Genomic DNA, 13900 nt, shown 5'->3' with positions numbered 1-13900 from the left:
AATACCGTTTAAAAAAACATACATACATATACATATATATATACACATATATATATATATATATATATATATACACATATATATACATATACACATATATATACATATACATATATATATATATATATATATATATATATATATATATATATCGGAAATGAAATTATTTTCCAATAATTTCGTTCTGAACATTACTTTTTTTTCCCTCCACTGTTCCGACCAATTAAATATGTCAATCCATAATTTTATTAAACAGCTCTGCCTATTTTCTGAATTACACTCGTTACGTCATCAGTAGGCTACAGTAACCTATGTTTCAGAGGGGAGGGTATCCAAAACACACGCACACCCACTGGCAAAGACTTCCAGCTGGCAGGCAGACGCTGGAATAAGTTTCTGAGTGACAGAGTGAGGGCTTTGCATATGCACTTTGTTTACGATTTTTGTGGGACTGGAAAACGTAAAATAATGTTATTAATCGGTTCCCATGCTTTTAAAATAATGGTTCTGTTCCGGAACAGTATAGATCACTTTAGTTTTCAGTTAGTGTTACTCAAATAATGTAGTTATTTTCCATATTTTAAGTCCGGTTCGCTGAACCGATTACAACCCTTGATTTAAAATAACCAACTTTTGAAAAAAAAAAAATACTGCTATGAAGACAGTAATACTCAGTCTTGTATCAGCAACAGTCTGTCTGTGAGTCTCTTCAACAGTCTGTGGTGCCAATTCCAGGCCACCAACATTGTAGTTAACAGATTATTAGATTATCAAGTCACAGTGATTAGGTAGGTTCCCACTTCCTGCAATGCCAAACACATTTTACATGACATTTTAGTCATTTAGCACTCTTATTCAAGGCGACTTACAGGAGCAATTAGGATTAAGTGCCTGACTCAAGGACACCGACAGATTCTTCACCTAGTAAGTTTGGGGATTTGAACCAGCAGCCTTTCGGTTACTGGCCCAATGCTTTTAACCGCTAGGCTACTGTACCTGCACCACTTCTGCATTATAGATTGAGGAAATTTGAGACACCAGAGTAGTGCCTCTTCTCGTGGCGTTTTCTGTCTCCATCTTGGGAAAAGCGTTGACCACAGATAGAGCATTGGTATGGTTTCTCTCCAGTGTGAACTAGCATGTGTCTCTTCAGTGTCTCTTTTCGAAAGAATCGCTTTCCACAGTCTTTGCACTGATGATTTCTCTCTCCAGTATGAATCCTTCTCACGTGTCTCAACATGCCATCTCTGCGAGTAAAACACTTTCCACATTCCAAACAAGGATAGGTTTCTCTTTCTCCAGAGGTATTATGTGTTAGTATGTGTCTTTGGTACGATTTTGTATATGGAAAACTCTTCCCACACTCAGTGCAGTGATACGGTGTCTCTCCAGTGTGTATTCGCATGTGTATTTTCATGTTGCGACACTCCTTCCCGCAAATTGTGCAGAGAAATTGTTTTCTTTTGCTCAAATGAGTTCTGTGTCTTTCAAAACTTTTTTTGTGTGTTAGCTGATGTTTTTCAAGCTGCTTCAGTCGGACAAAGCTTTTCAAACAGTCAGAGCAGTGGAAATTACATTCCTCCTTCATATGTGTTTTTTGGTGTAATTTAAGATTATCTAATCGAGCAAAACTTTTTTCACAGTCAGGGCAGTCGTAAGGCTTCTCTCCTGTATGTGTTCGCTGATGTCTTATAAGACGATTCGCTTGTTTGAAGCTCTTACCACAGTCGGAGCAGATGTATGGCTTCTCTACAGTACTGAAACTCTCGGTCCAGTCATCAGAAGTATCTTCAGGATCCTCTTCATTCTCCTGCGTTGTTTGGGGTTGCAGTTTTTCTGAGTGTTGATTCTTTCTAATTGAACTTTTACAAGACAATTCTTTTCCTGGCTGTGACTGGACTATTTTACCTGGTGTTCCTGCACGCATTTTACTCTTCTTCCTGGCTCTGCTGGCGGTTCTTTGCTGTGTGTGCACACGGTCTACCTTCAGTTTAGTTTCTTCCGTCTGTGTGACATGTTTCTCTTTCATATGCATTTTTGTGTGTAATTTAAGCTTATCTAATTGAGCAAAACTTCTGTCGCAAACAGTGCAGTGGTGAGGCTTCTCTCCAGTATGTGATCGCTGGTGTCTTATAAGATCCCTCACTTTTCTAAAGCTCTTACTGCAGTCGGAGCAGTAGTGTGGCTTCTCTCCTCCAGGACTGAAACCCTCGATCCACTCATCAGAGTCATCAGTATCTAGGGGCTCCTCTCCATTCTCCTGCGTTGTTTGAGGTTGTGGTCTTTCTGAGTTTTGCTTCTTCTTCTTCTCTGATTGGCACTGGGTATTGGCTGGGCATTGCTGTTTGCTATGTGAAAGCACACCGTCTACATTTGCTGCACTGCTGGCAACTTTGAAGCTATTCTCCGGCAGGTCCTGTGGCTTTTTCACAAGTTCAGTTTGACGAATGCGTGTGACAGCTTTATCCAGTGTTATTTCTGGGTCCATTTGTAATTGCTTGGACAGTCTTCTGTCATATAAGCCTGCGACTAGTCTGTCTCTTATCATCTCACTGAGCAGAGCTCCATAACCACAATGTTCTGACAAACAATGAAGTGCAGTGATAAAATCATCAGCTGTCTCTCCTGCTTCTTGTTGTCTTTGGTTGAATTTAGTTCGTTCTAGTATTACATTCCTCCTAACTGCCAAATGTCCATCTTGCTGTTCATTATTAGAACTGTGGAAGTGTTCCCGCTTGATCAGGTTGTCATCTTGCAGGTCTTCTGAGGTGTCCATCTCCTCTGCCTGGAAATACATTTAAAATAGCATAATTACTAGTAGGCCTATCGTCTCTGTTCTCTCAAACAACATTCATTTTGTAATACATAAAATAGCCTACTTTGATACAGTTGAAGTCCAAATTAGAATAGATAGCTATTACAATAAATAGCTAAACAAATAACTTAGGTTATTTTACAGTAGTAGTTAGGTATTTCATATGATTAGACCTAACAGTATCAACATGATAATGATTTGTTTGTCATTACCATAGACTAGTGATCTAGGTTAGAGAAAGTTCATTGACAGTATAAGTTGAGAAATGTATTTTCACAAAACATTTTTTTTTGAAATCTATAAATCAAAGCAAGTTGTAGGGCTCATTCAGTAGTTTTTACAACATTAAGTAGAATCATATTGAAAATAATGTTAAACGTATCATTTATATTCCTAAAACATAAGTTGACATTGATACGGTTGTCATCGATTTTAGATTTATAGCCCAGTGTCAAAACACCGATTTATAAACGTCCAAAATCATCATCAATACCTGCAGAAATAAGTTGGGATATTTTGAAGACCAAACATAAAAATGACTACCTCCACATACGTGTCACACGTGTTCAGATGACTTATATTTTGCTAGCTTCGATGCAACCAAGAGTTGTGACATTGTGCACCCTCTTGGTTGCTAACATTTTGATAAATTAGTACCTTATAAAACGGCACACATAACATTTACCAAGCGGCCACTCTAAGTTTGATTTGATTAGCTTGTTCTACTGTAATCAATAGCATGCGTATTCTAGCCAAGGCTCATCTTCTATAACTAGTGCTGTAAACACCTTATCTATTCATATATACTTTCCATTATGTCTGTCTTTACACCATCGTATACACACTGAGGGTACAAAACATTAGGAACACCTTCCTAATATTGGAGTTGCACGCCCTTTTGCCCTCAGAACAGCCTCAATTCGTTGGGACATGGACTCTACAAGTTGTCGAAAGCTTTCCATAGGGATGCTGGCCTGTGTTGACTCCAATGCTTCCCACAGTTGTGTCAAGTTGGCTGGTAGTGGATCTCTACTCCGAATAGCTCATTCCATCTCATCCCACAGATCCTCACTTGGATTGAGATCTGGTGACCGGGCAGGCCATTGCAGTAAGCTTGATTCATTCATGTTCGTGGAACCATTCCTGGACAATCCTAGCCTTGTAGCATGGGGCATTATCCCGCAGAAAACAATCTATTCGCAGATGGATACAATGAAGGGATGCACCTGACTGGCAATGATGTTCAGATATCCTGTGGCATTCAAACATAGCTCGATTTTTTTTTTTATCAAGGGGCCAAATGTTTTTTACTGAAAGAAGTGGAACTAAGGTTGTTGACTACCATACCCCATTCGCTGAACACAAATATAAACGCAAAATGTAGTGTTGGTCCCATGTTTCATGAGCTGAAATAAAATTTGTTTACATCCCTGTTAGTGAGCATTTTATCCTTTGCCAAGAAAATCCCTCCACCTGACAGGTGTGGCATATCAAGAAGCTGATTAAACAGCATGATTATTACACAGGTCCACCTTGTGCTGGGGACAATAAAAGGCCACTAAAATGTGCAGTTTTGTAGCACAACACAATTCCACAGAGGTCTCAAATTGAGGGAGTGTGCAATTGTCATGATTTTTTAAATTTCTTTAACTATGCAAGTCAGTTAAGAACAAATTCTTATTTACAATGACAGCCTACCAAAAGGCAAAAGGACTCCTGCGGGACAGGAAATAATTTTAAATATTAAAAAAAATATATATAGGACAAAAACACACATGACAAAAGAAACAACACTACATAAAGAAACACATAAGAAAACATAGCAAGGCAGCTACACATGACAACACAGCATGGTAGCAACAACATGGTACAAACATTATTGGGCACAGACAACAGCAAAAAGGGAAAGAAGGTAGAGACAACAATATATCACCCAAAGCAGCCACAACTGTCAGCAAGAGTGTCCATGTTTGAGTCTTTGAATGAAGAGATTGAGAACTGTCCCGTTTGAGTGTTTGTTGCAGCTCATTCCAGTGACTACCTCAAGCTCTAAACCCTCAGAGGTAGTAATCACACTTGTGGGGAGATGGGCATTCTTCTTACCAAACCACATGACCTTTGTTTTGGAGGTGTTCAGAACAAGGTTAAGGGTAAGGAAAGCTTGTTGGACACTAAGAAAGCTTTGTTGTAGAGCATTTAACACAAAATCTGGGGAGGGGCCAGCTGAATATAAGACTATCGTCTGCATATAAATGGATGGGAGAGCTTCCTACTGCCTGAGCTATGTTGTTGATGTAAATTGAGAAGATTATGGGGCCTAGGGTAGAGCTTTGGGGTACTCCCTTGGTGACTGGCAGTGGTTGAGACAACAGATGTTCTGACTTTGTACACTGTACTCTGAGATAGGTAGTTAGCAAAAAGGACCAAAGACCGCTCAGAGACACCAATACTCCTTAGCCCACCCACAAGAATGGAATGGTTTACCGTGTCAAAAGCTTTGGCCAAGTCAATAAAAATAGCAGCACAACATTGCTTAGAATCAAGGGCAATGGTGACATCATTGAGGAACTTTAAGGTTGCAGTGACACATTCATAACCTGAGTGGAAACCAGATCGCATACCAGAGTGAATACTATAGACATCAAGAAAGCCAGTCAGTTGATTATTGAAGTTTTTCCAACACTTTTGATAAACAGGGCAAAATATAAATAGGCTTATAACAGCTAGGATTAGCTTAATCTCCCCCTTTAAATAAAGGACGAACCGTGGCGTTATTCCAAGCAATGGGAACCTCCCCAGAGAGGAGAGACAGGTTAAAAAGGTTGGATATAGGCTTGGCGATGATAGGGGCAGCAACCTTAAAGAAGGGTCTAATCCATCTGACACAAATGTTTTTTTGTGGTCAAGTTTAAGGAGTTCTTTTACCACCTCGGACTCAGTGACCGCCTGCAGAGAGAAACTTTGTAGCAGGGGAAAAAGAGGGCGATGCATCGGGGATAGTCACATTAGAAGGGGTGGAAGATGAGGAAATGTTGGACGGGCAAGGAGGCATGGCTGAGTCAAACAGGAATCCTGGTTTAATGAAGTGGTGATTAGAGCTCAGCCATGTGCTTCTTGTCAGTAACAACCACATCATCAACATTAAGGGACATGGGCAGATGTGAGGAGGGTTTATTCTCCAGGTCTTTAACCGGTTTCCAGAACTTCTTGGGGTTAGATCCACAGAGAGAGAAAAGATGACTGCAGGAATGTCCACCAGAGCTGTTTAGAGAATGCAATGTTCATTTCTCTACCATAAGCCACCTCCAACGTCATTTTAGAAAATGTAGCAGTATGTCCAACCGGGCCTCAAATCAAATCACATTTTATTGGTCACATACACATGGTTAGCAGATGTTAACGCGTGAGTAGCAAAATGCTTGTGCTTCTAGTTCCGACAGTGCAGTAATATCTAACAAGTAATCTAACAATCCCACAAGTAATCTAACAGCCGCAGACCACGTGTAATCACACCAGCCCAGGACCTCCACATCCGGCTTCTTCACCTTTTATTTTATTTAACCAGATGGACCAGTTGAGAACAAGTTCTCATTTACAACTGCGACCTGGCCAAGATAAAGCAAAGCGACAAACAAAAACACAGATTTACACATGGAATAAACAAACGTACAGTCAATAACACAATAGAAAAAGTCTATATACAGTGTGTGCAAATGACATGAGGTAAGGCAGTAAATAGGCCATAGTAGCGAAGTAATTACAATTTAGCAAATTAACGAGTGATGGATGTGCGGATGATGATGTGCAAGTAGAAATAATGGTGTGCAAAAGAGCAAACAAAAAGTAAATAAAAACAATATGGGGATGAGGTAGGTAGTTGGATGGGCCATTTACAGATTGGCTGTGTACAGCTGCAGCGATCAGTAAGCTGCTCAGATAGCTGATGCTTACAGTTAGTGAGGGCGATATCGGTCTCCAACTTCAGCAATTTTTGCAATTAGTTCCAGTCACTGGCAGCAGAGAACTGGAAGGAAAGGCGGCCAAAAGAGGTGTTGGCTTTGGGGATGACCAGTGAGATATACCTACTGGAGCGCGTGCTATGGGTGGGTGTTGTTATGGTGACCAGTGAGCTGAGATAAGGCGGAGCTTTACCTAGCAAAGACTTATAGATGACCTGGAGCCAGTGGGTCTGGCGACGAATATGCGGAGAGGGCCAGCCGACGAGAGCATACAGGTCGCAGGTGGGTGGTATGTGGGGCTTTGGTAACAAAACGGATGGCACTGCGATAGACTGCATCCAGTTTCCTGAGTATAGTGTTGGAGGCCATTTTGTAAATGACATCGCCAAAGTCAAGGATCGGTAGGATAGTCAGTTTTACGAGGGTATGTTTGGCAGCATGAGTGAAGGAGGCTTTGTTGCAAAATAGGAAGCAGATTTTAGATTTACATTTTGTATTGGAGATATTTAATATGAGTCTGGAAGGAGTTTACAGTCTAGCCAGACACCTGCGGGAATGTCTGAGGGTAGGGTGAGCAGGGTGTTGGGGAGTATTTTTGTCTGTAATAAAGCCCTTTTGTGGGGGGAAACTAATTCTCATTGGCTGGGCCTGGCTCCCAAGTGATTGGGCCTATGTCCTCCCAGGCTCACCCGTGGCTGCGCCCCAGTAAAATCCATTGATTAGGGTCTAATTAATTTATTTCAATTGACTGATTTCCTTATATGAACTAACTCAGCAAAAGCTTTGAAATTGTTGCATGTTGCTTTTTGTTCAGTATAGTGGTTGATAAACTGAAGTCAGGTTAATTACAACTGGGGTTGGAGCGACCTAGGCCATCAACCGCCAGCCAGGGTTTCATTGCATAAGCTTTAGACAATACTTTTTATTGCACATTTAGATATAATTAAACTGATGCATTTGGCAATGTTCAACTTCAATTTACTGGCACTATGAAGAATAACTTAGTCGTACTCATTGAATGCCTAATGTATATTTTAATATACTTTGTGAATTTACGAGGCATTGCTAGATACATATTACCAAGATATAGCCTATATGCACGGTTCTGACTGTCCCTCTGCCTGCCCTGATCCTCTCTCTAGTGTGTTTGGGTCTTCGGTCTGTAGTGTGTAGAATAGCTCAGCATACTCATTGATAGCCTCTACGTTAGTGAACTTGCGCAAGACATTGCAAGCGAAGAAATTGCGAAATACAGCATTGCTATAGCCTACATCTTTTGATTGCCGATGCACAGTTGACTGGCAAACATACCGACCTATGCCCCTTCCATCTCTCTCTCCGCCTTGCTCTTTATTTATTTGCTGTGAAAGACGCAAGAGCTGGTTCTCATAGTAGAATAAGTAAAACCGTTTCCTGCGTTGCAAAAATACTGAATCTTAGGAGTGATGCCTAGCGGAATCGATGCTTGACACGCAGCAATTGGAGCCGAATAATCGATTATTTGAGTCGACTCCCCACTACTACCAGTGTGCAGCAGCCTGGACGTTCGACGTTCCTAGTAGTAGTCTTCTTTTTGTACCTTCTTACCTCTTCAATGAGCTTTTCCTCAACTTGCGTTGTCTTGCATCTTGATTGGCTTAATCATCAGTATCTTGGGGCTCCTCTTTATCTCGGTTCTCCTACATTGTTTGGGGCAGTGCTTCGTCCTCACATTCCGCCATTTTCTCTGTGTTTTGGATCCCAAACGAAAGGGGTGCGGATAAAACCAGAAGCTGAAAACCAACGAAGTCTGCTGTGCTATTGTATACACATCAGTTTTGTCTGCTTGTCTTTCACTTAGATTTTGATTCAAAGTGAAATAATGTTTTTTAAAGCCCATCTCACACGATCCTTGTTGCTACTGCACATCTATCCCACGGTATGATTCGCTATTCGAAACCAGACGCAGTGTGTTGAGGTTTATAAAACAAGCTTATCTGGTTAGCTAGCTAAACTACTGATTGAGAACGAATCTAGCTGACTATTTTCTGCAGTCATTGCCACTCTATAATTACAATTTTACATGACCGGATGCAAATCACATGCACATCGAAGTGTCATAAAAAGCTTGCATACTTTACGTCTGAATGCGGAGTATGGACGAGGAAGAGGCGAAGCGAGAGGATTTACTCCGTCCAACATATGCCCGCGAAATAAGCCTTTTTTGTATGGAGGTCTAAGAGAGTGTTGAATTACCTGAGGCTTATTTGATCATTCGTTAGACTTTTACAAATGAATTTATATGTGGATGCAGGTGGCATTCCGCAAACGACTCAAGCCTTGTTCACATTGGCAGTTTGAAGTGACTTAAATCCTATTTTTTCGCATATCCAATTCGAATCGGCTATTTCAAACCACCTTTGTAGGAAATCAGATACAAATCATGTGACTTGTCTGAGAGGTCAAATCTGATTTATTTAAAGGGAGTCCAAAGTTCCCCATTATAAGTACTTGGGATTTTGATTGACGATAAGCTCTCTTTTTTAAAACACACATTGAAAAAAACAGAGAATTAATATTGGTTTCTTTTGTAGAAATACATCCTTCCTCACTTTGGAAAGAAGGAAGATTGTTCAAGCAACGCTTCTCCCAGTACTTTATTATGGTGATATATTCTACATGCATGTGGCAGCCTCTGTTTTAAAACCTTTAGACTCAGTCTATGACTCAACACTGCGTTTTATCACTGGGGACAATTTTCACACACACATCACTGCATTTTGTATAGTTCTGTTGGCTGGGAGTCTCTGACTACCAGAAGGGCCCAGCATTGGCAACGTTTTGTATATAAAGCTGTTCTTCAGAGACTCCCCCACTACCTCAGCTCACATATTAATTGGAGATCCAGAAATGTTCAACCCGTTCTCTGGACTGGCTGGTTCTGGAAGTCCCACAGGTCTCCACTGAGCTGGGGGAAAATGCTTTTAGTTTTTATGCCCCCGGCTCATGGAATAGCCTTCAGGCCACCTTGAAGCTGGACTTGCTGGACACCATTGGAGAGTTTAGATCAATTGTGGGAGATGTGATCATTGTGTTTGTTTGGATTAATCTTGTTGTATTTATTGTATTGTGTTGTTGTTATTTTGCTTTATATTGTACTGAATTGTGTGTTCAGGTTCACAGGGCTCCCTTGAGAATGAGACCCTGGTCTCAATGGTGACCCCCCCTGTCTAAATAAAAGTTAAATATTTTTTTTTTTAACAAAAACTGGGAATAGTTACAGGGGAGAGGAAGGGGGAATTAGAAGCTGGGGATGATTAGGTGGTCATGATGGGATGAGGGCCAGATTGGGAATTTAGCCAGGACACTGGGGGTTAACACCCCTACTGTTATGAAAAGCGCCATGGGACACCCGTTTAACGTCTGTGTGGGTCTGACTTTCCCAAGGAACCTACACCAGGCTACTCCCTGGTTTTTACCTGGGTCAGCCACCCATAAAAATAGAATGGGTCAGCCATCAACCCTGAAACTGCCTCACTTGTAGACAGGGTTTCTTATCAAGGTACACCAGCTGTACTATCCCACTGGGCGCAAACTGGTTGAATCAACTTTGTTTCCACATTATTTCAACCCCAAAAATGTGATGACATTGACTCACCGTGGAAAACTGACTGCATTTGAAAAAAGTAAAACAACTGAAGGGCATTGTCATTTTTCACCCAACTTTTAACCTAAATCAATGACATGGTGAAATGTTTTGTTGATTTCACATTGAATTCACATTCACAGTTGACAACTCAACCAAATGTAAATCACAACTAGACATTGAACTAAAGTCTGTGGCGGTTGGTGCCGTTTAAGATGAGGGAGGATAATACAATTATGATCATGGCCTTATTTCTATTACAGCATATTGGATGACAGTCATTCATATTCCATTCACCCAGCTCAATGTAAGGTCGATAGGTTTAGACTACTACATGATACTTGAAAAATTCCCTGTACCCATCATGAGGTTGCTACAGTGAAGTGAAGAGGCGACTCTGGGATGCTGGCCTTCTAGGCAGAGTTCCTCTGTCTAGTTTCTGTGTTCTTTTACCCATCTTAAATCTTTTATTGGCCAGTCAGATACGGCTTTTTCTTTGCAACTCTGCCTAGAAGGCCAGCATCCTGGAGTCGCCTCTTCATTGTTGACGTTGAGACTGGTGTTTTGCGGGTACAATTTAATGAAGCTGCCAGTTGAGGACTTGTGAAGCGTCTGTTTTTCAAACTAGACACTAATGTACTTGTCCTCTTGCTCGGTTGTGCACCGGGGCCTCCCACTTCTCTTTCTATCCTGGTTAGAGCCCGTTTCTGCTGTTCTGTGAAGGGAGTAGTACACAGCGTTGTACGAGATCTTCAGTTTCTGGTATGGAATAGCCTTCATTTCTCAGAACAAGAATAGACTGACGAGTTTCAGAAGAAAGTTATTTGTTTCTGGCCATTTTGAGCCTGTAATCGAACACACAAATGCTGATGTTCCAGATACTCACCTAGTCTAAAGAAGGCCAGTTTTATTGGTTCTTTAAAATCAGCTGTGCTAACATAATTGCAAAAGGGTTTTCTAATGATCAATTAGCCTTTTAAAATGATCAACTTGGATTAGCTAACAACGTGCCATTGGAACACAGGAGTGATGGTTGCTGATAATGGGCCTCTACACCCATGTAGATATTCCATAAAATGCTGCCATTTCCAGCATTAACTATGTCTACACTGTATTTCTGATCAATTTGATGTTATTTTAATAGACAAAAAATGTGCTTTTCTTTCAAAAACAAGGACATTTCTAAGTGACCCCAAACTTTTGAATGGTAGTGTACATATGAGATGAGTAAAGCAGTATTGTAAACATTATTTAAACATTATATAAAAAGTGACTAGTGTTCCATTATTAAAGTGGCCAGTGATTCCAAGTCTATATGGGGCAGCAGCCTCTAAGGTGCAGCCAGCTAGTGATGGTTATTTAACAGTCTGACAGCCTTGAGATAGGTGTTTTTTAGTCTCAGCTTTGATGCACCTTTACTGACCTTGCTTTCTGGATGATAGCGGAGTGAACATGCCATGGCTCGGGTGGTTGATGTTGTTGATCTTTTTGGCCTTCCTGTGACATTGGGTGCTGTAAGTGTCCTGGAGGGCTAGTATTTTGCCCCCGGTGATGCGCTGGGCAGTCCGCACCACCCACTGGAGAACCCTGTGGTTGTGGGCGGTGCAGTTGCCGTACCAGGCGGTGATACAGCCCGACAGGATGCTCTCGATTGTGCATCTGTAAATGTTTGAGGGTTTTAGGTGCCAAGCCAACTTTCTTCAGCCTCCTGAGTTTGAAGAGGTGCTGCTGCGCTGCCTTCACCACACTGTCTGTGTGGATAATTTCAGATCGTCAGTGATGTGTACGCCGAGGAACTTGAAGCTTTCCACTTTCTCCACTGAGGTCCCATCGATGTGGATAGGGGCATGCTCCATCTGCTGTTTCCTGAAGTCCACGATCAGCTCCTTTGTTTTGTTGACGTTGAGTGAGAGGCACCACTCCGCCAGGGCCCTCACCTCCTCCCTGTGGGCTGTCTCGTCAATGTTGGTAATCAGGACTACTATTGTTGTGTTGTCTGTAAACTTGATGATTGAGTTGGAAGCGTGTGTGGCTACACAGTCATGGGGGAACAGGGAGTACAGGAGGGGGCTGAGCACACACCCTTGTGAGGCCCATCTGTTGAGGATCAGCAAAGTTGAGGTGTTGTTTCCTACTTCACCACCTGGGGGCGGCCCGTCAGGAAGTCCAGGACTCAGTTGCACCGGGCAGGGTTCAGACCCAGGGCCCCGAGCTTAATGATGAGCTTGGAGGGCACTATGGTATTGAATGCTGAGCTATAGTCAATGAACAGCATCCTTACATAGGTATTCCTCTTGTCCAGATGGGATAGGGCAGTGTGCAGTGCGATCTATTGGGGCGGTAAGTGGGTCTAGGGTGTCAGGTAAGGTGGAGGTGATATGATCCTTAAATAGCCTCTCAAAGCACTTCAAGATGACAGAAGTGAGTGCTACGGGGCGATAGTCATTTAGTTCAGTTACCTTTGCTTTCTTGGGTACAGGAACAATGGTGGACATTTGGAAGCAAGTGGGGACAGCAGACTTGGATAGGAAGATTGAATATGTCCGTAAACACTCCAGCCAGCTGGTCTGCGCATGCTCTGAGGATGCGGCTAGGGATGCCGTCTGGGCCGGCAGCCTTGTGAGGGTTAACACACTTAAATGTCTTACTCATGTCGGCCACGGAGAAGGAGAGCCCACAGTCCTTGGTAGCGGGCCGCATCGGTGGCACTGTGTTATCCTCAAAGCGGGCGAAGGTGGTGTTTAGCTTGTCCGGAAGCAAGACGTGTCCACGACGTGACTATTTTCCCTTTGTCATCCATGATTGTCATTACATTATTTACCATTCAATTCTATTGGACACAAAATAATCTGAAACAATTAAAAAGTTGCAGTTGCCTTGCTATGTTGTTGTCTTAGGTATCTCTTTATGTAGCGTTGTCTCTTGTTGTGATGTGTGTTTAGTCCTATTTATTTTTATTTTATCCCAGCCCCCCATCCCCGCAGGAAGGCCTTTTGGTAGGACATTAACTAGGCAAGTCAGTTAAGAACAAATTCTTATTTTTCAATGACGACCTAGGAACAGTGGGTTGTTCAGGGTCAAAGCGACAGATTTTAACCTTGTCAGCTCGGGGATTCGATCTTGCAACCTTTCAGTTACTAGTCCAACGCTCTAACCACTAGGCTACCTGCCGCCCCTGAAATAAAGCTCAGTATTTGAGTTATTTATTTTATACAGTTATCATTATTAGACTCCACTGTACGTGTAAAGAATTTATAACAATTATCAACTGAGAATACACAAGCTATCACACACGGGTAATGGGTAAAACACTCAAGGAGCGAGACAACCAAAACTGACCAACCAAACCCCTCTCAGCTGTGAGATATGGTTGAAGGGCTTCATCTCCATCGGTTCTCTGTAAATAGATGGAGAACTTCACAGGAGAAAACATATACACTTGTTCCACATGCGGAAAGACTTTTCTCCATAAAGTTACTTTTGACTATCACCAGAAATTAC

General features: G+C 41.9%; 1 protein-coding gene across 2 annotated transcripts; it reads right to left on the bottom strand.

Annotated features, from left to right (window-relative positions):
* Nucleotides 1-228: 228 nt before the first annotated feature.
* Nucleotides 229-9267, bottom strand: LOC106575375 (oocyte zinc finger protein XlCOF6-like). Of its 2 annotated transcripts, none has more exons than XM_045698938.1 (2): nucleotides 8362-9267; nucleotides 229-2785 (listed from the first exon to the last, which is right to left on the bottom strand). In XM_045698938.1, exon 2 carries the CDS (start codon nucleotides 2774-2776, stop codon nucleotides 1013-1015), a length of 1764 nt encoding a protein of 587 aa, XP_045554894.1. In that variant the 5' UTR covers nucleotides 2777-2785; nucleotides 8362-9267; the 3' UTR covers nucleotides 229-1012. The 2 variants fall into 2 exon arrangements, with proteins under 2 accessions (XP_045554894.1, XP_014007347.2); XM_014151872.2 differs by having other exon boundaries at nucleotides 8890-9266.
* Nucleotides 9268-13900: the final 4633 nt, after the last annotated feature.

This window comes from Salmo salar, chromosome ssa17, assembly GCF_905237065.1.
Source record: "Salmo salar chromosome ssa17, Ssal_v3.1, whole genome shotgun sequence".
Lineage (NCBI taxonomy): Eukaryota > Metazoa > Chordata > Actinopteri > Salmoniformes > Salmonidae > Salmo > Salmo salar.
Note: the sequence above shows the minus strand (reverse complement) of the source record. Positions and strands in the feature narration are given on the sequence as shown.